The sequence below is a fragment of the Heterodontus francisci genome, chromosome 8 (assembly GCF_036365525.1).
Source record: "Heterodontus francisci isolate sHetFra1 chromosome 8, sHetFra1.hap1, whole genome shotgun sequence".
NCBI classification, from domain to species: Eukaryota; Metazoa; Chordata; class Chondrichthyes; order Heterodontiformes; family Heterodontidae; genus Heterodontus; species Heterodontus francisci.
In genome coordinates, this window is record NC_090378.1 from 124991906 (window position 1) to 125017992 (window position 26087).

The window sequence follows — 26087 nt, forward strand, 5'->3', positions numbered from 1 at the left end:
AAGGCCAATAATATTCCACTATTCAATCTCTGGGACCTGATTTACCTCACAAGGGCTGGCACCAGGCACAGTCATTCTACCGGGTTCTATATGTTACTGATAAAACGGAGTTCGAAGTGTGAGCCATGCCTGGTCTTAGCACACTGGTCAGTCGAGTGGAGCATCGCGCACACTGGTCAGTCGAGTGGAGCATCGCACACACTGGTCAGTCGAGTGGAGCATCGCGCACACTGGTCAGTCGAGTGGAGCATCGTGCACACTGGACAGTAGAGTGGAGCATCCTGCACACTGGACAGTCGAATGGAGCATCGTGCACACTGGACAGTCGAGTGGAGCATCGCGCACACTGGTCAGTAGAGTGGAGCATCGTGCACACTGGACAGTCGAATGGAGCATCGTGCACACTGGACAGTCGAATGGAGCATCGTGCACACTGGACAGTCGAGTGGAGCATCGTGCACACTGGACAGTCGAGTGGAGCATCGCGCACACTGGTCAGTAGAGTGGAGCATCGTGCACACTGGACAGTCGAGTGGAGCATCGTGCACACTGGACAGTCGAGTGGAGCATCGCGCACACTGGTCAGTCCAGTGGAGCATCGCGCACACTGGTCAGTAGAGTGGAGCATCGTGCACACTGGACAGTCGAGTGGAGCATCGCGCACACTGGACAGTCGAGTGGAGCATCGCGCACACTGGTCAGTCCAGTGGAGCATCGCGCACACATGTTACAAGCCTTACAGAAAATAAATGGAACTAATAACAAGTGCTGGATGACAGCCTGCCAACCATACAGTGTTATAATTGTCCAGGATAAGTATAGGTCCATTCTAATTTGGTGTAGTCAGAGGGGAGCTACTATGAAACCCAGAGAGACATTTAGATGCTTCCTAAAACAATCATATTAATTTCAACTGTTTTATCAATCAGGATTAAAATCAACTTTACAAACTTGATTTCAAATTGTGCCCATTATAGTTTGAGGAATAGCTGCAACTATAATTGTTGCACATTGCTCTGGTTCCAGAAATGGCAAAACCAAGTGTCAGCAATAAATTAACAACACAATTAGACAGGATGCAAGGCTGCCCACGAACAACACCGAGGGATGACATACATTGGGCAACAACGCTCACCAATATAGACTTTGCCGTAGGGATAAACACGCTCATACTCCCTCAACTATAGCCAACATTCAGGGCCTTCATTGCAGGCCCCGATGGCATCTTGCAGCACTGACACACTAGGGGTAAGGGGACATTAACAGAGACCCCCTCAGAGAGTGAAGGGACATTAACAACAGCGATCCCCTCAGAGAGTGAGGGCACATTAACAACAGCGGCCCCTCAGAGAGTGAGGGCACATTAACAACAGCGACCCCCTCAGAGAGTGAGGGCACATTAACAGTGACCCGCTCAGAGAATGAGGGGACCTTAACAGCGACCCCCTCAGAGAGTGAGGGCACATTAACAGTGACCCCCTCAGAGAGTGAGGGGACATTAACAGTGACCCCCTCAGTGAGGGGACATTAACAGTGACCCCCTCAGAGAGTGAGGGGACATTAACAGTGACCCCCTCAGACAGTGAGGGGACATTAACAGTGACCCCCTCAGAGAGTGAGGGGACCTTAACAGCGACCCCCTCAGAGAGCGAGGGCACATTAACAGTGACCCCCTCTGTGAGGGGACATTAACAGTGACCCCCTCAGAGAGTGAGGGGACCTTAACAGCGACCCCCTCAGAGAGTGAGGGCACATTAACAGTGACCCCCTCTGTGAGGGGACATTAACAGTGACCCCCTCAGACAGTGAGGGGACATTAACAGTGACCCCCTCAGTGAGGGGACATTAACAGCGACCCCCTCAGACAGTGAGGGGACATTAACAGCAGCGACACCCTCAGAGAGTGAGGGACATTAACAGTGACACCTTCAGAGAGTGAGGGGACATTAACAGTGACCCCCTCAGACAGTGAGGGGACATTAACAGCAGCGACACCCTCAGAGAGTGAGGGACATTAACAGTGACCCCCTCAGAGAGTGAGGGGACATTAACAGTGACCCCCTCAGACAGTGAGGGGACATTAACAGCAGCGACACCCTCAGAGGGTGAGGGACATTAACAGTGACACCTTCAGAGGGTGAGGGGACATTAACAGTGACCCCCTCAGACAGTGAGGGGACATTAACAGCAGCGACACCCTCAGAGAGTGAGAGACATTAACAGTGACACCTTCAGAGAGTGAGGGGACATTAACAGTGACCCCCTCAGAGAGTGAGGGGACATTAACAGCAGCAACCCCCTCAGAGAGTGAGGGGACATTAACAGTGACCCCCTCAGACAGTGAGGAGACATTAACAGCAGCGACACCCTCAGAGAGTGAGGGACATTAACAGTGACACCTTCAGAGAGTGAGGGGACATTAACAACAGCGACCCCCTCAGAGAGTGAGGGCACATTAACAACAGTGACCCCCTCAGAGAGTGAGGGGACCTTAACAGCGACCCCCTCAGAGAGTGAGGGCACATTAACAGTGACCCCCTCAGAGAGTGAGGGGACATTAACAGTGACCCCCTCAGTGAGGGGACCTTAACTGCGACCCCCTCAGAGAGTGAGGGCACATTAACAATGACCCGCTCAGAGAGTGAGGGACATTAACAATGACCCGCTCAGAGAGTGAGGGACATTAACAGTGTCCCCCTCAGAGATGAGGTACATTAACAGTGACACCCTCAGAGAGTGAGGGACATTAACAGTGACCCCCTCAGAGTGTGAGGGACATTAACAGTGACCCCCTCAGAGTGTGAGGGACATTAACAGTGACCCCCTCAGAGATGAGGGACATTAACAGTGACCCCCTCAGAGAGTGAGGGGACATTAACAGCGACCCCCTCAGAGAGGGAGGAGACATTAACAATAGTGACCCCCTCAGAGAGTGAGGGACATTAACAGTGACCCCCTCAGAGAGTGAGGGGACATTAACAATAGTGACCCCCTCAGACAGTGAGGGACATTAACAGTGACCCCCTCAGAGAGTGAGGGACATAAACAGTGACCCCTTCAGAGAGTGAGGGGACATTAACAATAGTGACCCCCTCAGAGAGTGAGGGGACATTAACAGTGACCCCCTCAGAGAGTGAGGGGACATTAACAACAGTGACCCCCTCAGAGAGTGAGGGACATTAACAGTGACTCCCCTCAGAGAGTGAGGGACATTAACAGTGACCCCCTCAGAGAGTGAGGGGACATTAACAATAGTGACCCCCTCAGAGAGTGAGGGACATTAACAGTGACCCCCTCAGAGATGAGGGACATTAACAGTGACCCCCTCAGAGAGTGAGAGGACCTTAACAGCGACCCCCTCAGAGAGTGAGGGCACATTAACAGTGACCCCCTCTGTGAGGGGACATTAACAGTGACCCCCTCAGAGAGTGAGGGGACCTTAACAGCGACCCCCTCAGAGAGTGAGGGCACATTAACAGTGACCCCCTCTGTGAGGGGACATTAACAGTGACCCCCTCAGACAGTGAGGGGACATTAACAGTGACCCCCTCAGTGAGGGGACATTAACAGCGACCCCCTCAGACAGTGAGGGGACATTAACAGCAGCGACACCCTCAGAGAGTGAGGGACATTAACAGTGACACCTTCAGAGAGTGAGGGGACATTAACAGTGACCCCCTCAGACAGTGAGGGGACATTAACAGCAGCGACACCCTCAGAGAGTGAGGGACATTAACAGTGACCCCCTCAGAGAGTGAGGGGACATTAACAGTGACCCCCTCAGACAGTGAGGGGACATTAACAGCAGCGACACCCTCAGAGGGTGAGGGACATTAACAGTGACACCTTCAGAGGGTGAGGGGACATTAACAGTGACCCCCTCAGACAGTGAGGGGACATTAACAGTGACCCCCTCAGACAGTGAGGGGACATTAACAGCAGCGACACCCTCAGAGAGTGAGAGACATTAACAGTGACACCTTCAGAGAGTGAGGGGACATTAACAGTGACCCCCTCAGAGAGTGAGGGGACATTAACAGCAGCAACCCCCTCAGAGAGTGAGGGGACATTAACAGTGACCCCCTCAGACAGTGAGGAGACATTAACAGCAGCGACACCCTCAGAGAGTGAGGGACATTAACAGTGACACCTTCAGAGAGTGAGGGGACATTAACAACAGCGACCCCCTCAGAGAGTGAGGGCACATTAACAACAGTGACCCCCTCAGAGAGTGAGGGGACCTTAACAGCGACCCCCTCAGAGAGTGAGGGCACATTAACAGTGACCCCCTCAGAGAGTGAGGGGACATTAACAGTGACCCCCTCAGTGAGGGGACCTTAACTGCGACCCCCTCAGAGAGTGAGGGCACATTAACAATGACCCGCTCAGAGAGTGAGGGACATTAACAATGACCCGCTCAGAGAGTGAGGGACATTAACAGTGTCCCCCTCAGAGATGAGGTACATTAACAGTGACCCCCTCAGAGAGTGAGGGGACATTAACAGTGACCCCCTCAGAGAGTGAGGGACATTAACAGTGACCCCCTCAGAGATGAGGTACATTAACAGTGACACCCTCAGAGAGTGAGGGACATTAACAGTGACCCCCTCAGAGTGTGAGGGACATTAACAGTGACCCCCTCAGAGTGTGAGGGACATTAACAGTGACCCCCTCAGAGATGAGGGACATTAACAGTGACCCCCTCAGAGAGTGAGGGGACATTAACAGCGACCCCCTCAGAGAGGGAGGAGACATTAACAATAGTGACCCCCTCAGAGAGTGAGGGACATTAACAGTGACCCCCTCAGAGAGTGAGGGGACATTAACAATAGTGACCCCCTCAGACAGTGAGGGACATTAACAGTGACCCCCTCAGAGAGTGAGGGACATAAACAGTGACCCCTTCAGAGAGTGAGGGGACATTAACAATAGTGACCCCCTCAGAGAGTGAGGGGACATTAACAGTGACCCCCTCAGAGAGTGAGGGGACATTAACAACAGTGACCCCCTCAGAGAGTGAGGGACATTAACAGTGACTCCCCTCAGAGAGTGAGGGACATTAACAGTGACCCCCTCAGAGAGTGAGGGGACATTAACAATAGTGACCCCCTCAGAGAGTGAGGGACATTAACAGTGACCCCCTCAGAGATGAGGGACATTAACAGTGACCCCCTCAGCGAGTGAGGGACTTTAACAGTGACCCCCTCAGAGAGTGAGGGGACATTAACAACAGTGACCCCCTCAGAGAGTGAGGGTCATTAACAGTGACTCCCCTCAGAGATGAGGGACATTAACAGTGACTCCCCTCAGAGAGTGAGGGACATTAACAGTGACCCCCTCAGAGAGTGAGGGGACATTAACAATAGTGACCCCCTCAGAGAGTGAGGGGACATTAACAGTGACCCCCTCAGAGAGTGAGTGACAATAACAATAGTGACCCCCTCAGAGATGAGGGACATTAACATTGACACCCTCAGAGAGTGAGGGACATTAACAACAGTGACCCCCTCAGAGATGAGGGACATTAACAGTGACCCCCTCAGAGAGTGAGGGGACATTAACAGCGACCCCCTCAGAGAGGGAGGAGACATTAACAACAGTGACCCCCTCAGAGAGTGAGGGACATTAACAGTGACCCCCTCAGAGAGTGAGGGGACATTAACAATAGTAACCCCCTCAGACAGTGAGGGACATTAACAGTGACCCCCTCAGAGAGTGAGGGGACATTAACAATAGTGACCCCCTCAGAGAGTGAGGGGACATTAACAACAGTGACCCCCTCAGAGAGTGAGGGGACATTAACAATAGTGACCCCCTGAGAGAGTGAGGGGACATTAACAACAGTGACCCCCTCAGAGAGTGAGGGGACATTAACAACAGTGACCCCCTCAGAGAGTGAGGGGACATTAACAATAGTGACCCCCTCAGAGAGTGAGGGACATTAACAGTGACCCCCTCAGAGAGTGAGGGGACATTAACAACAGTGACCCCCTCAGAGATGCGGGACATTAACAGTGACTCCCTCAGAGAGTGAGGGGACATTAACAACAGTGACCCCCTCAGAGATGAGGGACATTAACAATGACCCCCTCAGAGAGTGAGGGGACATTAACAACAGTGACCCCCTCAGAGATGAGGGACATTAACAGTGACCCCCTCAGACAGTGAGGGACATTAACAGTGACCCCCTCAGAGATGAGGGACATTAACAACAGTGACCCCCTTAGAGAGTGAGGGGACATTAACAACAGTGACCCCCTCACATAGTGGGGGACATTAACAGTGACCCCCTAAGAGATGAGGGACATTAACAGTGACCCCCTCAGAGAGTGAGGGACATTAACAGTGACCCCCTCAGAGATGAGGGACATTAACAACAGTGACCCCCTCAGAGAGTGAGGGACATTAACAGTGATCCCCTCAGAGATGAGGGACATTAACATTGACACCCTCACAGAGTGAGGGGACATTAACAACAGCGACACCCTGAGAGTGAGGGGACATTATCAGTGACCCCCCCTCAGAGAGTGAGGGACATTAACAGTGACTCCCCCCGTCAGAGAGTGAGGGACATTAACAGTGACCCCCTCAGAGAGTGAGGGGTCATTAACAGTATTGCACTGAGTGTGAGGGACATTCATAGCAGTAAGAGGCATGACAGGGTAAGTGCACATTGGATGTGGGAGGAGATTAAATAGGTGCGTATGGCCCATTACAGGGTAGAGTTTACATGGGGTATAGGAAGAACAGGCTCGATAGGTTGCAATGCCTTTTTCATTTTTTGCAGCTCTAATGATATAATGGTTGTGGAGATTGGCTTTGTTTATTGTTTCTCAGTTGAATTGTACTGTGTTGAATATCCCAGTGACCAATTCTTCAAATTCGTATTTCTTGCTGAACAGTGTCACTTTCCTCCTGAACTGACATCCACTGTAGATTGTCATCTTATCATCATTTCTGGTAGAGCATGCAATCGGCTGGTATGTGTGCTGCTGCTGCTGCTGCTGCTCCGAGTTGGATGCCTTGTTACACATAAGGGAATCTGCTACGCAATTTCTCCTTGTCCTGGGGAATGGTGAATTTTGTATTTAATGCAATGCTGTTCAAAATAATTACTAAATGGAGATGGTTCCGATCTATCGTGATGTGTCCAATTTCAATATTTATGATGGGTTTAGCCTTGTCTGCTCCCTCTGCCTTTACCATGAGAGTGAAGCAACAGGTAACCCTGCAGCTGTCTCTTAGCTTACACTGACCAGGTTCACTGTATGAATGCAGAGAGCCCTACAATGGTTTTGATCTACCCTAGCAACCAGAACGCTTACTCAACAACTGAACCAGACATGAATGGCAAGTCCAGTTGACTATCAATATCTCAGGCATAGCTCACTCACTGAGAGACACAACTAAATAGCTACAATATGTAACAGGGTAATTTTATTACAAATTACGATTCCATAAATAACTTCAAATACAGTATTTATCAGAACCTGGGTTCAGCCCAATTTCAGCATAACTACAAAGACTGCATTGTTTTATTAAAGCTGGTCGATGAGGTCTGAGAACTCAAACACCCACCTTTCAGACAAACTCTGTTAAAGACGCATTGTCTTCATCAAAACATGTTTGTAAAACTTTTTAATAACATGCACAGGGAGAGAAACACCAAAGACCTGTTATTATCAGGGTATTGGGAGCAAGGAACATGACATGGCTTCATTAGAAATGAGGTACATGTTGTTAAATGATTCCCAGGCAGGAAAGACTAATGCATTTACATCATTGCATCAAGTGTTTTTAAACAATTTTAAAAAGTCTGCCAGACACTTTCATGAAGACAATGCCCTTTAAATATCAAGAGGCTTTCTGGGTTGATAAATTATTCAATACAATTACAAAGAAGTATCTAATACATGAATTCTAACAAAATTAAAATAGACACATAATACAGATTTGGTTCCTGAGAATCAAATTCGATGCCAGTGTTCTGTCATGAGCTGGGAATATTTTATAAAGGGCAGCTTGTTACTGGCCTGTCAGCCATTAATTATCACTTGAGTTTAAGCTGCGCTATTAATTATCCAATTAATATTGGAAACACCACACCCTCTATGTTGATCACAGCTGAATCTGGTCCTGAGGCAGGAGCCTGAGGATGCAACAGGGTACCCTCATTTCACACACTGTGGGGACTTGAAGTCCAGTTCTTTAGCCAACTGTTGATTCCTGTGGGACTGGGATGGAGTGAAAGAGCAGGGGCTATTAAAGCAGAGGAAAATGAGGAGTAAAGAAGGAGGAAGAGACCATTTTGGAAAGGTTTTAAAGAAGGAAATTTACATTGCACTGCTAGGCACTGGCACAGTCCATGTGAATCACACTAGACTGCAATGTCATATAACGAACATTACTGCAGTCTGCGAAAGTAAAGCTGAAATTTTTATTTCCGATATACTGGTAGAATAAATGCAGGGGGCATTTTCTTTCTGTGGTCTGAAACATTTACAATTAGTACTCTGGTTGTATAGGTGTACTCTGTCTCTCAGTGCCTCTACAAATTGAGCCAGTTTGATTCTATTGAAGGCTGAGTGTATCCATACTGTGCACAGAGCGTGAAACAAGCTTTATAACCTACAGTGATTAGAGTGCTTTCGCTGTAGTTGAGGAGTTTGGATAAAGACCGATCCATTAGTATCATTCTGCAAGTGAATGAAAATCAGTAAAGGGGAAACAAAGCAAGCACTTGTACCAGGTGCAGACAAAGAATATCTTGGCCTAGAAAGTCTTCAGAGTACAGTTATACTGGACTCTGTTGAAGTTTATGGGTCATTGGGAGGGGCCATGAGGAACAAATCTTTGGTGGTTCGGGGTACATCTGCATGGACCCAATCCCTCACTCAGGTGCTGGAAACACCAGCAGAAACTCGACAGCCTAGTTTGTGGGGGGGGTGGCGGGGTGGAGGGTGATGTGGACGAGGAGAAGCAAGCGCCGCTTCCCACCAGAAAAAGGTGTTGAGGGTGCTGATCCCGTGCCCTGTGTCAGAGGCAACTTTAAAATGTGTTACTTTAATCTAAAAACTGACCTGCTGATCTTTACGAGTCCAGTCCCCGATCCAGGCGCCAGAACAATTTGCAGCCATTTCAGTGGAGCCTTGCCGCAACAGGCCTTGAGCCTGGTCTGCCACTCAACGAGATCATGGCTGATCTGTATTGTAACTCCCTCTACCCACCTTGGTTCTGTAAACCTTACAACCATGACCTAACAAAAATTGACCCCAGCTCAACAGTTTTTTTGGTTGGTGGGGGAGGGGGTGGTGGTTTCCAGATTTCTTTGCGTGAAGAAGTTCTTCCTGACATCATCCTGGCTCTAATTTTATTCTGCCCCCTTAATCAGATCTCAAGGGAATACAAGTCAAATTGATGTAACCTGTCCTCATACGTTTAACCCTTTTAGCCCCTTTGGCAGAAGTTGCTGCAACGGGCAAGCAATTTTGGACTCCCATCATTCCCTTGTGCCTCACCCATGTTACTGGTGAAAGAAGTTTTAAAATAAACATTTTTCTTTCCAAGGACCATCTCAACTTTAGTTTGTGATTAGTTTGTGGCCCCTTCCACCTTTACAGGATTTTAGACATATGTATTTGGTGATAGTGATAGCAAGGCCTGAATCTATTGCCCATCTCTAGTTGCCCTAAGTGTTTCGCCAGGCCACTTCAATGAGCAGTTGAGTGTTAACCACATTGAGGCGAGAGCAGGTGAAAACAGCAGATTTCCTTCCACAAAAGGACATCAGTGAACCAGTTGGGTTTTTAAAACAATCTGACAGATTTGTGTTATTTTCATTGATCCCAGCACTATTCTCCCCAGATATTTCTAAAATTAAATTCAAATTCTCAAACTGCTGTGGTGGGATTTGAATTCATTTCTTTGAATCATAGTCAAGCTGCTGGATTACTAGTCCAGTAACATAACCATGACACTACTGTACCTAATTTCTCAGACTGGAAGGCAGTGAGTGAACAGCGGGGTGCCCTTAGGATCGGCATCGGGACCTTATATAAAATGAATGATCGACACTCTTAAGACATGAAGAATGATACAAACTGCGAGGAAGAATGCAGGAAACTTCAGATGGGCATCAACCGGTCTAGGGAGCATTGGGCAAACAAGTGGCAGATACAGTTTAATACACTAGAAAAGTAGTAATACATTAAGAAACAATAATGAATGTAAATGTAACACATTGCAAATGTCTTAATGCTGTGGGGGAGGAAGGATGTGAAAAGACAAATTCTTAAAAGTGGGAACAGTGTCAAAAAAGACACTGGGAAGGCCAATGGGATTTGGAAATTAATATTGAGAGAGATCGTGACAACTATATAAAACAAAAGTTAAGTCACATCTGGAATACTGTGTGCAGTTATAGGCTCCTCATTGATGGAGGGGTCTCAAAAGGGCAATGCAGGTACCAGGGATAAGGGGTCTACATTATAAGGAAAAGCTATAACAATAAAACAGTAATCTCGAACTTGGAATTTTGAGGGGGAAATTTGATATACAAAACGATTAAATAAATAGATATGATTAACACAGATGTACTTGCACTGCAGGCAATGGATACGGAAGAAGCCACAATCTCATGTTAAGCACATAAAGGAGGTGAGGAAAGCTTTTTGATGCAGTTATTGGAATTTAGTGATCGATGGTAAACTAAGCACAGCATTCAAAAAAGGGACCAAATAGTTACTTAGAGGAATTTACAAGGGTCTGAAGAGAAAGAAAGAGGAAATTGGGATCAGTTTGGAGGGAAAGCAGGAAAATGTCTAAAATGAACCATGAAATAGGGCTGAAATTCAGTGGAGAGAAGAATTGCTTCCTCCTGAGTTTGTGTGTTGCTGATAACAGAGTAACTATCAGATGAAATTTAACCATTGAAATTATTCACTCCATTCCCCAGTTTTTCCAGCAGGATCTGACAAAGGAAGTACTGATAAATGACAATATCACATGCAGCACCCAAGTGTAGCTACAGAATAAATGAATAGAGGCAAAAGGAAAATCTGGGAATGCTGGAAATATGCAGCAGGCCTGTCAGTGGGTGAAGGGGGAAAACCCAGATTTAACAACTGGAATGGGACCCTTCAGACCTGAAATATTAGCCAGTCTTTCAGGCAGAAGAGTGAATCAGTCGTGGCACAGTGGATTGTGCTCTCGCCTCAGTCAGATGGTTATGGGATTGAGCCCCACTTCAGAGATTACAGCACATAATCCAGGCTGACACTGCAGCGCATTGCTGAGTGAAAGCTGCACTGTTCTCAGCTGTCGTCTTTTGCACGAGATGCTAAACCGAGGCTCTGTCTGCTTTCTCAAGTGGATGTAAAAGATTCCATGGTACTATTCAAAGTAGAGCAGGGACTTCTCTCCAGCATCCTGGCCAATATTAAACCAATGCCACCAAAAACAGATTTGTCTGGTCATTCATTTGGTGCTCAGGGGTCCTCACAAATTTATCCACGTAACAGTGACTCCACTTCAACAGGTAGTGCTACAAAACACTTTCGGATATCCTGAGATGATAAAGACTGTACAAACAAAAGCTCTTTCTTCTTTACCATATAAAGGAGACCAATAAGCAAGTAAAAACGCACATTCAACACAAATACTGAAACTTCAAATGAGAGGCTTTTTGCAAAATGTGAAACTGCACCCTGGATACTTCCTTCCAATGTCCCAAGAAGTTACCAGGCAGGGATGTACACTGACAGATTCCAAGGAATCCTTTAAACAAGATACAGATGGTCTCGGTCCAGACTTGCTGCAAATATTGGGCTTCCTCCTACTTAAGTGGTGGGAGCTTCTCTATTTCTTTGAGTGGAAGGCGATTTCAAGTACATATCCGTGAAGTATCAGAGACTTTACTGAAATGAAATGAACTGAAAGAAGAGAAGGAAATGGGCAGAATTAACCAGATCAAGCTGAGCATCAAGAGAGATATCAGGGAGTGTGGAAGAAACAGTGATATTAAAAATTCCCAACTGGGTTTCATCAGAAAAGCTAAATTAATTACAAGAATATAACAAGGATAGTGCCTGTGCTCACTGCTTCCACAACAAGTTTGAAAATCAAACAGAATTGCACTGAAGATGACCCAGTACACAAGAGGAAAGAAGAGGAAATGAATACTTTTTTTAAAATTTGTTTTTGGAATGGGCACCTTCTCAAGGGCAATTAGGGATAGGCAATAAATGCTGATCTTGTCAGAAACACACATCCCATGAACGAATAAAAAAAGTCATTCCCTCTTATTTCTAATCATACAGCGACAGCACTCACTACAAAGATGCAGGAGCAGTCAGGCCCTTAGACATCTTAATAAACATTTTGCACATCATGCAGAACATTAGAGATATAGATAGATATGTGTTTGGATCATACGGTACTGTCTACCTTGGCTCAGTGGCTAGCACCCTCGCCTGAGTCAGAAGGTCTCAAGCCCCACTCCAGAGCCTTGAGCATCTATTTCTAAGATGCCACCTTACGGATGAGTGATTAGACTGTCTTTCTTCTCAGGTACATGTAAAAGATCCCACAGCACTATTCTGAAGAATAGGAGAGTTTCTCTTTTAATCAACTTCACTAAAATAGATACGAAAGCAAAATACTGGCAGATGCTGGAAATCTGAAATGAAAACAGAGAATGCTGGTCAGGCAGCATCTGTGGGGGGACGAGGGGTGTGGGTGTGGGGAAGAGAGAGAGAGAGACAGACACACACACAGACAGACAGAGAGGCACAAAGTTTCAGGTCAACGACATTTTAACAAAAGGCCAACGACTTGAAACGTTAACTTCGTTTCTCTGCACAGGTGTTGCCAGACCAACTGAACGCTGTGCATTTTCTGTTTTTATTTCCCTAAAACAGATTATGATAATTTAGCTGCTGTATTTCCTAAATTACAACAGCAACTACACTTCAAAAAAGACTTAATTGGTGGTAAAGCACATCCAGAGGCTGTGAAAGGTGCTCCAGAAATGCAAGTTGTTTCCTTTTTGCTTCATGTAAGTAACATTAAATGCAGTCATCACAGGCTTAAGGGGAAAATGCAAATACCAAGTAACTCTTATCTAGTAGGATACAGAATAAATCCATTCATTTTTTTTTAAATCACAAACTAAATTCTGAACCTGACTACTTCCAGGGGTTGAATCTCCTAACCGGCCACAGTAATTATGGTGGAAAATCAGTGTAAATAGCTGAGGGTTTCAGTTGATCTTCCACTGAAGTTACGGATGCTGGTCGGGGGATTTCTGGTGCAGGTCTGTATTAACAATTACACAGCGAGACCGTTCCCTTGCAGTTTCCAAAGGATGCTGCTGTGATTAGTACACCCTCAGCTCTCAATCGGCTCTGGTTACCCTGAGGGCAGGGCAGTTTCATAGCAATTACCAGACAAAAAAAGACTGAAGTCCATCTAGTTTGCCTTTAAACATCCTGGTAATTGCATGATACAATAGTAACGGAGTTATTGACTGACAGAGATTGATTGCTGTGATTAATTTGTCTCCAATAGACCCAGACACGATGTGCGGTAAAGGCTGGGGAAAAAGAACCTGACCCGAACCCGAGACCGACCCGCGTCCCTCCAATTTTGCCCTGACCCTGACTCGGCCTGGCCCGAGCCCGACTCGGCCTGGCCCGAGCCCGTCTCGACCATCCCTTTACTTACCTTCTGACTCCAGGAAGCTGCAGCGTGTGTGTGATAACATCATAGAGACGTCACTCGCTCACTGCTCAGACTCAGTTTCCCTGCTTGACGCCCCGGACTCTCAGCTCAGGTAAGTTTTTTAATTTTAATACTTACCAGCAGAGCACTTACCATGCGTGTCTGGCCCGAGCCGACCCGAACCCGACACATATTGTGGGGTCCCATCAGGTTCGGGTCGGGTAGCAGGTCTTTAATGTGAGGAAAACCCCAGTGGTGGAAAGCTTTGAGAACCATGGGTTCAAAGTCACCTGTTCCTCCCCAGCACTTACCACATGTCCTGCCTCAAATTACTCGTATGCTATATCCCAAAATATTATTTTCTGAAAGAATTCTCATCTGTATTTGAATGAATCAATACTGACTGCTTCCACCAATGGAGCCTGTTCCATATATGCTCAATGAATAATGATCCCGCAGGTTTGGTTTGAACTTACTGGCAAATGTGTCCAGCTACACCAGCAAGGAATAGAAAATGGGCCCCCACCTGGGACTTCCACACACCGTGTCACTCTGCGTCAGTAAGTGAATATCCCAGAGAAACAGCCAGCCAAAACCACTCTTGTTCACCTGCTGGGCATAAGAGCTCTGGATACAGGGTATTGCTGGGGGGCGAAGGAGGCGGGGGGGGGGGTGGGGGACAGTGGTGACAATGAAAAATACCTGGTATATCACAGTATTTGATATTGTGTGACACCTTGTGCATTACAATATATAGGCTGGCCGTTTGATCTCCTGGGAGAGGTGAAAAACAGAAAAACACAATGTGAGGGGAAAAAAAATCTGGGCAATTCCTCTCTGACCACCTTAGGTGATCAAAACTACACCCGAGTTATTTATATTCCCGCTGGTCATCTATTGACAGCATGTCCTGCCCAGCTCAAAGGGTGGCACCAGACATGGCAGACCAGTGCTCCACCCTTCACTATGCTCCCTTATGGCTCCTTTCCCACAGCCTCACAGAGCTTGGCCTGAGAGAAGAGTGTGATCTGTATTACAGACTACAGGCCCATAAACTGTGCCATCACAGGCATTAGTCTCTGTGATTCCAAACCCCTCACATCAGTGCACTCCCAACATCACCTCCAAGATAGTTTTGCAAAGCCTCACTCTGACAGGAATATTCCCTACCTTATATCTGTCAATCGGATCTTCCTGCTGTGCCTGCTGCTCTCTCATTGTTTGGTACTCCTTTTCGTATTTTTTCAGTTTTTTTGTTGGCACCTGCAGAGATTGAAGAAGAAAGGGCTGTTAGTAGAAACTATATGGAACATTTGATACCTCCATTTCTGGAATATGTCTATAGCAAGCTCAGCCTGCAGTGGTCACTATTGCTGTAGGATGCTGATAGCCCAAGTCAGGAAGTCCCATCCATCAAAGATTTACATATAGTTACACAGCCCATTGGCAACTAATACAGTGAGGCAGAGGGGTGGGGGAGCCTCATTACTCACAGTGATGGGGATAGGTCTGCCATTAGCAGAGGGACAAAGTAAAACAAACATAGGAGCAGGAGCAGGCTATTCAGCCCCTCAAGCCTGTTCCAACATTAGATTACATCATGGCTGATCTGTATCTCAACTTCATCTACTCACCTTGGTTCCATAACCCTGACTACTCTTAAAAATCTACCAATCTCAGTTTTAAAATTTTGATTTGACCCCCAGCCTCAACAGCTTTTAGAGGCGAGCTCCAGATTTCGACTACCCCTCGAGTAAAGAAGTACTTCCTGACATCCTCCCTCAACGGTCTAGCTCTAATTTTATTTCCCTTGTTCTGGATTCCCCCACCAGAGGGGATTGTTCCTCTCTATCTACCCTAACAAATCCTTTAATCTTCTTGTCAGATTATTAGGTTACTAACCAGCATACTAATTGTTAAAATCCAGCTATTATAACCTAATAACTAACTTATCATAAACTAACATTTAGCTTTATTAGAACCCTTCTTTGTAGCATGGTTAAAGTGGAAAAACTTAGGAAATAGGGCATAGTATAGACAAGATGTCAAGGCAAAGGGATTCTGGGAGATTGTCAAGTTTTAAAATGCTTACTTGCAGTGCAAGGGTGAGACCTTGAGAGCAGACAGTGAAAACAGTTTCTGTGTAGATTTGCCTTGTAATGAGATAAGGAACCTCGAAATGTAAAAGCATTGAGATAAAGTAGTCAACACAAAGGGGTACTGCTTGCGTAAATCAGAAAGGTTAGCAACCATCACAAAATGATCCTTGGTTGGTTAAGAAAGGCATCCTTTAATACAAGACTAATCACTGATTGGGAGAGGAGAGGGGAGGGTTAACTGGAAAGCTGTCAGGATAAAAGAAGTCCTTTCTTTGATACTGTATGGCAGGGAATTTTCCTGTTCCAACCCATCCTCCCAACAGAGTGTTGACAGGGTGGTTCTCACCCTTGTGTCCACCTGCTTTTCCTTCTCCCAGCCTGCTGCAGCCGGCCCCATTTTGCCAGTTTTGCCTGCTCACATTTCTACCTGCTTCACAACCTCAGCTGTTCACACACTCCCTTGTGTATTGTTAATGTCGTAAAATTCTCTCTTTGAGCCTCCTATTGTCTAATGAGGAATCTTACTTCAGCCATTTAATCGTCTCTTGCTTTTTGCTTAAGTCGTTTGAACAAGCCATTCGACTCCACAAGTGTAATTCATTCCTTTGGGCCCACATCTCTTATCCTGCTCTTTTCACAGGTGGACTGAGCTGCTAGTGTCTCCTGTGCTTTCAGTTTTTGATTTAAAAATTATGAGGAATAAATCAGCTGGAAATTTTTCATCCAAAATATGAACAGAATCGTGGGGTGAATTACCTAGGAAGCAGAATGTAGGTTTAAGAGACAAATTGTGAAGAAAAGACAGACAGACCTTCTAAAGCATCTTTCGTGACCACCAGTCACTAGCTGTACAGCACTTTTCAATGAAGTTCTTTGTGAAGTGTACTCACTGTTAGAATGCAGGAAATGCAAGAGACAAACTGCACACAGTAAGATCCCACAAACAGCAATGTGTTAATGACCAGATAATCTGATTTTCGTGATGTTGGTTGAGAGATAAATATTGGCCCCAGGACACCTCCCTTGCTCTTCTTCACAGTGTCATGGTCTCTTACATCCATCTAAGACAACATGCTGTAATGTCTCATCTGCAAGCCAGCACCTCCAGCAGTGTAGCACTCCCTTAGTACTAAGGAGTGTCAACCTAGATTTTGTGCTCAAGTTTTAGAGTGGGACTCGAACCCATGGCCTTCTGACCCTGGTAAGAGTGCTACTAACTGAGCCATGGTTACCATCTTACAGAGATGTGACTGAAGAATATGATAAGGAGATAGGTAAGTGGGGCTGATCTCTGATTAAAGGGGCGAGCCTGTTTGCACCCAATAGATCTTGTGCCTCTCTTCTCCAAGACCTTGTGCTCCCAGTCAGAATATGCAAACGTATCAGGCGGTTCCAATTATTGTGAGCGTCTTTGGCTGCACCTGGCTTTGTTATTCTTGAAAAAACACACTGATGCATAACTTGTGCCTCTGAAAAATAAATGTGCTGTGACCTTTGTACCTTGGAGCTTTAGTCTGTAATAGCAGTTTATAAAAAGGATTTAAAGCCAGCAGCTTTAGAATTCGATTAAGGAGCGGGCTGTGAATTATTCCTAGAAAGAGAAAGCTATAATGTAACTAACTGAAATTGTTCCTGATCAACACAGAAATATAATGAACAAGAAACCTTAATTGTGAGCGACCCAACACTAATTGCTTGTTGCCTTATCTTTAAATTACCACACCCTGAAAATACATATGTAAAAGAATCCTTAACCACACAAGGTGATAATCAGTCAATCACAGCGACCAGATTACTGGGGTTAGTTTTAAACATTGTTGGTTGGTTGGCATCCTTCCATCTATGAAAGATGATGGACATGCAGCAAACAATCCATTTAAGTGGAGCGTCTTCTCTTGGTGCACTTTTGTTGATGGCTCTGAAGGCCATTCCTTAAGAGGCAGGTTCTGCCACAAGTGTTGCAGGTGAAGCTGTCAAGTGGCATGGAGTGTTGTTGTTTTTGACGTTGTTGTCTGTTGCCAAGCTGCTGTAGCAGCTGATCATCATGGTAGTGCACACCAGTCCACAGGATGTGTTGCCATTTCCCTCTTTCATCAGCTAGTGACTCCCAGGTACAACAGTTGACAATTAGGTGCTGCAGACAGCAAAGATAAAAATTATTGAGCTTTTTCTGAGAGCTGTAAGTTGCCCATGTTTCACAGACATACTGAGGTGCTGAGAACACAGGCCTTAGAATCTATCAGCTTGGTCAGAAAGGTCAGTTTGGTGTTTCAAACACTGTAGGCTGCACGAAATAGAAGGAAGAATTTGTATGCCCAGCTCCCTGGTGTTTGACCATACTCTCAGACTGAAGTTCCAGGCTGTGTGGACTTAGCAGAACTTACCTGGGATGACAGTGTAGCTACTACAATTGGCCATTTGCTGGGACTAGAGTATGAAATGAGCCAGGGGGCTCCCACTCATCTCTCTGCTGCAAGCTCCATGCGGGGGGTGTTGGGTGACAGCAGGATCCAGAGAGATGGTGATGCCCTCTCAAAAAGTCTACCGATTCTCATCGCTTGTGATCACGCGTGCAGGTTGACACATGGGCTGGTTGGGCGGCCGAGTGAGATATTTTGGAGTGGAGGGATAGAATGGTGGGAGTGCGATACCAGGCATTCGAAGAACTCTGCGGCCAACACAGCGATCCAGTTCCTTAGAACTACAGGAGAAATTCAGTAATGCGGCCCTCATGGTATGGAGCCTCAGTCATAGGTGCACCAGGTTAGAATTTTAAAGCTTCAGTGTTAAGATGCTCCCCGAGATCGGCTCCTGTCGTGATACTCCCTGCTGAGAATGCAGGAATCTCTAAATGTGCCCTTCAAGCCCAACAAGCAATCATCTTTGGAAATCAAAGACTCTTGACACAGAACTTCCCTCAGGGGAATAAGCTTTTCCTCCCCAAAATATATTTTATTTACAAAAATCTGTAAAATAAAATACATTACAGAACAGTCCAAAACAGCAGCAAGTTGACATTCCAAAAAGTGCAAAGGAAATCAGTTTTCTTCAAAAAGGAGTGAGTTGCCTCACAACCTTCCATTCCATTTTACAAGCCATGTACATTTTACAGCTAAACCATATTCAGTGTATACAGCCCGAATGGTTTTCCATGGGTCCAGCCCCTCAGTTCACTATGGCGGGAGGACCTTTCCCCACTGGGCCTTTGCTGCGGCTGCCCCAAACTTCAGTGCATCCCTCAGCACATAGTCCTGGACCTTGGAATGTGCCAGTCTGCAACTTTCAATCATGGACAACTCTTTGCGCTGGAAGACCAGCAGGTTTCGGGCAGACCAAAGAGCGTCTTTCACCGAATTGATGGTCCTCCAGCAGCAGCTAATGTTTACCTCGGTGTGCGTCCCTGGGAACAGCCCGTAGAGCACAGACTCCTGTGTTACAGAGCTGCTTGGGATGAACCTCGACAAAAACCACTGCATCTCTTTCCACACCTGCTTTGCAAAGGCACATTCCAGAAGGAAGTGGGCAACAGACTCTTCCCCACCACAGCCACCTCGAGGGCAGCGTGTAGAGGGGGTGAGACTCCGGGCGTGCAGGAAGGATCTGACTGAGAGGGCCCTTCTCACCACCAGCCAAGCTACGTCTTCGTGCTTGTTTGAAAGTTCTGGTGATGAGGGATTCTGCCAAATGACTTTGGCAGTCTGCTCGGGGAACCATCCGACAGGATCCACCATCTCCTTATCCCGTAGGGCCTTGAGGACATTCCGTGCAGACCACTGATGGATTTGTGGTCAAAGGTGTTTTTGTGCACAAACTTTTCCACGAAGGATAGGTGATACGGCATGGTCCAACTGGATGGAGCGTTCCACGGCAATATGACCAGATCCATACTTCGCAACACCGGGGACAGATAGAACCTCAGCACATAATAACACTTGGTGTTTTCATACTGGGGCTCTACACACAGCTTGATGCAGCTGCACACGAAAGGGGACATCAGGATGAGGGCAACGTTGGGTATGTTTTTTCCGCCCTAATGCAGAGGTTTGAACATTGTGTCCCTCCGGACACGGTCCATTTTGCATCTCCAGATAAAGTGGAAAATGGCTCATGTGACCGCCACGGTGCAGGAGTGAGGTATGGGCCAGACCTGTGCCATATACAGCAACAGTGTGAACACCTCGGATCCGATGACCAGGTTCTTACCTACGGCGGAGAGAGATCGCTGCTCCTAGTTTATGTTGTACCCTGGCTACAGATGCTCATTAGTCTGCGAACGGACAGTGGATCCGAGCAGAAGACAGCAACGTCGTCCATGTACAGGGAGGTTTTGCTCCGAGTGCCTCCGCTGCCTGGGATTGTCATTCCTCTAATGCCCACATCCTTCCTAATGGACTCAGCAAAGGGTTCTATACAACAAACAAACAGGGCAGCACAGTGGCGCAGTGGTTAGCACCGCAGCCTCACAGCTCCAGGGATCCGGGTTCAATTCTGGGTACTGCCTGTGCGGAGTTTGCAAGTTCTCCCTGTGACCGCGTGGGTTTTCGCCGGGTGCTCCGGTTTCCTCCCACAGCCAAAAACTTGCAGGTGATAGGTAAATTGGCTGTTGTAAATTGCCCCTAGTGTAGGTAGGTGGTAGGGAATATGGGATTACTGTAGGGTTGGTATAAACAAAGTAATTCATGACAACGCTACTTCATCGGAGAACGTCATCAGGATGCGCCGCGGTGCGCACATGCGCAGACGGTCTCATGCCCCCTGCGCATGCGCTGCGGTCCGACTTACCAGGACCGCTTTGCGCATGCGCAGACGCGCGGTACGTGCATGCGCGCACAGTCTCCTCATCTCTGCGCATGCGCTGCGGTCCGACCTGCCAGGAACGTTGTGCGCATGCGCAGATGACGTCATCGCGTTATTTCGTCTTCCTCGCCGACGCGCCAGTTTGGCCTCTGCGCATGCGTCAAAGCTTCGGCGCGACTTTTTGAAAATGGAAGGAGCGGAGGTTTCGTCGGGCATTTTATCTGAATTATTTATTCGTTTTGGAGACTTGCTTCATTTTTATTTGACACAGGAGATTGTTCCAAGGTAAGCTGCTCTGCCTTTGTGAGTTGCTCTGAAAACATTTCCATTGTCTGGGCCACCGCATGTTCTCCAGTCCCTGTTGTGAGTTGCTCTGAAAACATTTCCATTGTCTGGGCCACCGCATGTTCTCCAGCCCCTGTTGTGAGTTGCTCTGAAAACATTTCCATTGTCTGGGCCACCGCATGTTCTCCAGCCCCTGTTGTGAGTTGCTCTGAAAACATTTCCATTGTCTGGGCCACCGCATGTTCTCCAGTCCCTGTTGTGAGTTGCTCTGAAAACATTTCCATTGTCTGGGCCACCGCATGTTCTCCAGTCCCTGTTGTGAGTTGCTCTGAAAACATTTCCATTGTCTGGGCCACCGCATGTTCTCTAGTCCCTGTTGTAAGTTGCTCTGAAAACATTTCCATTGTCTGGGCCACCGCATGTTCTCCAGTCCCTGTTGTGAGTTGCTCTGAAAACATTTCCATTGGCTGGGCCACCGCATGTAGCAGGATGAAGGCACAGTGACTGTGATTTCTGGCGCCAAACAGTACACACTGCAGATACATGATGGCCAGGCTACCTGCAGCTGCATCTTCTCCATTCAGATTTTGTTGCCCTGCAAATATGCTGTTGTTGTGCAGAGGCATCTGGGTCTGCCTTTGGACAGGCTCGCCCCCAATTGTCGCTGGCGTGCATCTCAGACACCAACGACGACAGGCATGGCTGCTGCCATAGTGATTACAGAGGAACAGCCAAGGCCCCTCAGCCACAATGAAAAATACCGCTTGCTTTCAGATCAATTGTACCAGCTACAACAGGCCGTTCTGCAGAGTGGAACGGCAGCATTCATGAGGAGACTGGACTGGCTGCGGCAACAGACTCTACGCTGGCAGCAAGGACTGGCTGATGAGATGGAGCCATTTACTATGCCCAACAATTGCCCGGAAGCACCTTCGGATGGAGGTGGCCGCGCGCTGGACATCAGTCACGTGTCACAAACCCTGGATCCTGAGCGTCTCACCCCCTGGCCTAATGATCTGATGGACCATACATATGCCTGCCTGTTCAAATCTCCACTTCCCCTACCTGCGGTACCCTCTCCTTGCTGCTCACTTACACAGTCACCTGCTCCTACACCCATCAGGGCAGTGCACATGGACACACAGTTACCTGCTCCTACACCCATCAGGGCAGTGCTCATGGACACACAGTTACCTGCTCCTACACCCATCAGGGCAGTGCTCATGGACACACAGCCACCTGTTTCCCCATCTGACGTTGAAACAACCATGCAGAGCCTTGTGAGACTCCGCAATTGCCAGTTGCTGCCTGTCAAGCAGAGAGGGCGTCCAAAGGGGTCAAGCACTTGGGGAACATTCAGCAAGAAGAGACTGAGCACTAAAAGAAACAAGCATGCCGTGTCCAGTGGTAGCAGAAATGTGAATGCTCTTGCTGTGAACACAACTGGTGATAGTAGTAGGCAGGATTAAATGGGAATGGATGGAAAGACGCACGAGTAACATAACCACTGGCAGGGAACTGCTGGGCTAAATGGCCAGCTTTATGTTCATAGCCCAAAAGAAATGTGCTTCTTTTCCAGCACCCTCACATCATTCATGTTTTCCCTGAGAGCAGCATTGAACCATCACGAGATAGGGGCAGTTACATCATCCTGACTCCTACAGCTGAGGTGGGTACTAAGTGATTCATTGGCGGTGTTATCAGTACATGCCTTTACCGCAGAACACAAAGCATGATCAACAGTAATTTCATTGGAGGGAGGGAAGCTCTGACACTGATGTTCTTTCCTTATTTTCTTTCATGTAAAACGTGCCCTTGAGAAAACAATCCTTGAGACTTAAGGACGGCATTCAAGCAAAGGAGGCAGTGCAGGAGATGACGCAAGGATGTGATGATTCCTGCATCTGAGGTGGGTAATAAGTGCTTCATTGGCGACGTTATCAATTGGTGCCTTCACTGCAGAACTTAAAAAGGTGTGCGCAACAGTAATTTCAGTGGATGGAGGGAGGCTAGCTCTGACTCTGATTTGCTTTATTTCTTTTCATGTAAAACATGCCGTCGAGAAAACAATCCTTGAGACTTAAGGTCAGCATTCAAGCAACGAAGGCAACTGGATCATGCTGCGGAGCTGGTCACGATGTGGAAAGGAACATTGCATTTATGGATGAATTGGGAATGCACATTGGGATGCGCTTGGGGAACATTCACCAAGAATAGACTGAGCTCAGACTCTTGTGACTTTGCCTTCTTCACATGGACAATACAGTAGTGGAATAGAGAGCCAAGCGTTTATTCACCACAAGGCTCTCCAGGAACAATCTCTTTAGCTGTGCATAGCAGAGACTCGGCCTGTCTGTCTAACGGGAATGCTGGACACAACACTCATGTATCCATGCACAGCAGTTCCTCGGATACTTAATGAACTTAATAAAACTTTTCAATAATGAAACCCAGAATTGTTGAGGTTTTGTTTTGCATGCTATTTCCCCGACTTTGCAACTGCACTTCAGATATTCAACTATGGTGGGGGGGGTAGAGGGAGGAGTGGGTGAAGAGGGGGAGGGATGGGGAGTGCCGGGGAGGGGTGGGGAGAGGGAGCATGCAAAATGCAGGGACCAAACAGTTGCAATGCCTGAAGTACTGTGGAGAAGGGGAGAAAGCAACTGGATTGGGCATCCGCAGCTGGAGGGAACGGCTGAATGGAGAGGGCCGGACGAGAGCCGAGAGACCACGGGGAGACGAGCGTGGCGGGGAAGACCTTGGATGACCAGGTCGGGTCAGGGGACTGGGCCAGTAAGGTCTTTTTTTATGGCGCATGGCAGGCAGAAAGGCACGGGCTCCTCTTCCGTTTCGCTGGCTGCCGCCACTAGGCTTCTCTTCGGGTTCTGGCGCATGCTCCCACCACACTCTCTCCTTCTCCTCTCCCCCCCACTCCCCCCCTCCCGCTCCCCTTCCTCCCTCTCCCCTCCCCCTCTCTTCTCCCTCCCCTCTCCTCCTTCTCCTCCTCCCCCTCTCTCCCCCTCCCCTTCTCTCCCTTCCCCTCCCCTTCCCTCCCTCTCCCCCCAGCTCTCCCCCCTCCCCCCTCCTTACCCCTTCCCCTCTCCCTCTTCTCTCCCCCTTCCCTTCCCCTCTCCCTCTTTCTCCCCCCCACTCCCTTCTCCTTCTCTCCCCCTCCCTCCCCCTTCTCTCCCCCCTCCCCTCCCTCTTTCTCTCCCCCTTCTCCCCCCTCCCTCCCTCTTTCTCTCCTCTTTCTCTCCCCCCTCCCTTCCCTCTTTCTCTCTCTTCCCCCCTTCCCCTCCTCCTCTTCTCTCCCCCCCTCCTCCTCCCTCTTCTCTCTCCCCCCCCCGTATCTCTCCCCCCCCTCCCCCTCCCTCTTTCTCTCCCTCCCTCCCCTCCCTCTTTCTCTCCCCCCTCCCCTTCCCTCTTTCTCTCCCCCCCCTCCCCTCCCTCTTTCCTCTCCCTCTTTCTCTCCCCCTCCCTCCCTCTTCTCTCCCCCTCCCCCTCCCCTTCCTTACTCTCCCTCTTTCTCCCCTCCCTGGCACTGTTACCTTCTGGTCTCCCAGCGCTGCTATCTCCCCGGCCCCCTTCCGCCCGCGCTGCTCTCCCCGGCCCCGCAGCTGCTCTCCCCGGCCCCCGCGCTGATCTCCCGGCCCCCGCGCTGATCCGCTCCACTCTCTCACTCCGGCCATTGTATTCTGCCACGTGTTTGTTAGGTTTCATCTCTGTGATTTTTTGAGCAGCGCCATCTTTAGTCCTGGCAGCTGCTGCAGTTGCAGGCTGTGCGTGGACGTTTCGTTGGCACATGCTGTCTGGTAATCTGTCGCTATGTGCCAAAACAAGCGGCACCTACCGATCGCGGTTGTCAACAATTGCGGTCTAGTATAGAATGGGTGGTTGTTGGTTGGCACAGACTCGGTGGGCCGAAGGGTTCTGTTTCAGTGCTGCATCTCTAAACAAATAAAGACAGAGGAGAGAGGACAGCCCTGCCTGACTCCAGATTGGATGGGGAAAACTTTCTGATTCCCACCCATTGATTGAGACTGCACTACTGATGTTTGTGTAGAGCAGTTTGAACTCATTGCGGATTCCCTCCCCAAGCCCCATTTTGGAGAGCACGTCCATCATGGTATGTGTGCGATATCCTGTCAAAAAGCTTTCTCCTGGCCCTCAGGAGAATAAATGGGTGGTGCAGAGAACACAATAGGGTGTACACTGTATGTGAGAGCAGTTGTATTGACTGGGCATTTCATAAGCCTTATGGTCAAATTGAACATTGTCCTTTCATAGAAACATACATATAAAATAGGAGCAGGAGTAGCGGCCATTCGGCCCCTTCGAGCCTGCTCCGCCACTCATTATGATCATGGCTGATCATCCAACTCCTGTTCCCGCTTTCCCCCCATATGCTTTGATCCCTTTTAAACCCCAGAGCTATATTCTAACTCCTTCTTGGAAACATATAATGTTTTGGCTTCAACTGTCTTTCTGTGGTATAGCAAATTCCACATGTTCACCACTCTCTGGGTGAAGAAATTTCTCCTGATCTCTGTCCTGAAAGGTTTACCCCATATCCTTAGACTTATGACCCCTGGTTCTGGACTCCCCCACCATCGGGAACATCCTTCCTGCAACTACTCCTGTCAAGTCCTGTTAGAATTTTTATAGGTTTCGATGAGGAATCTCCCCTCGCTCTTCTGAACTCCAGCGAATATAATCCTAACCGACTCAATCTCTCCTCATACGTCAGTCCCGCCATCCAGGAAATCAGTCTGGTAAACCTTCGCTGCGCTCCACTCTGTAGCAAGAACATCCTTCCTCAGATAAGGAGACCAAACTGCACACAATATTCCAGGGCCTGTATAATTGCAGCAAGACATCTCTGCTCCTGTACTCAAATCCTCTCACTATGAAGGCCAACATACCATTTGCCTTTTTTTACCGCCTGTTGAACCTGCATGCTTACCTTCAGCGACTGGTGTACAAGAACACCCAGGTCTCGTTGCATATTCCCCTCTCTCAGTTTTATGGCCATTCAGATAATAATCTGCCTGCTCGACCCCACTAGTCACTGCCTGCATTTGGAAAAAGACCCGTTTATTCCTACTCTTTGTTTCCCTGTCTGCCAACCAATTTTCCTATCCATTGCAATACACTAGCCCACAATCTCATGCACTTTAATTTTACACA

At 47.9% G+C, this 26087-nt stretch overlaps 1 protein-coding gene across 1 annotated transcript in view; it reads right to left on the minus strand.

Moving 5' to 3' along the window:
* The window catches only part of rabgap1l2 (RAB GTPase activating protein 1-like 2), a 52177-nt gene extending 37199 nt beyond the window's left edge, over positions 1-14978 (minus strand). The window contains exon 1 of the mRNA XM_068037995.1: positions 14890-14978. Within this exon, the coding sequence (XP_067894096.1) occupies positions 14890-14937 (48 nt within the window). The 5' untranslated portion in view covers positions 14938-14978. The remainder of the gene's footprint in view (positions 1-14889) is intronic.
* Positions 14979-26087: the final 11109 nt, after the last annotated feature.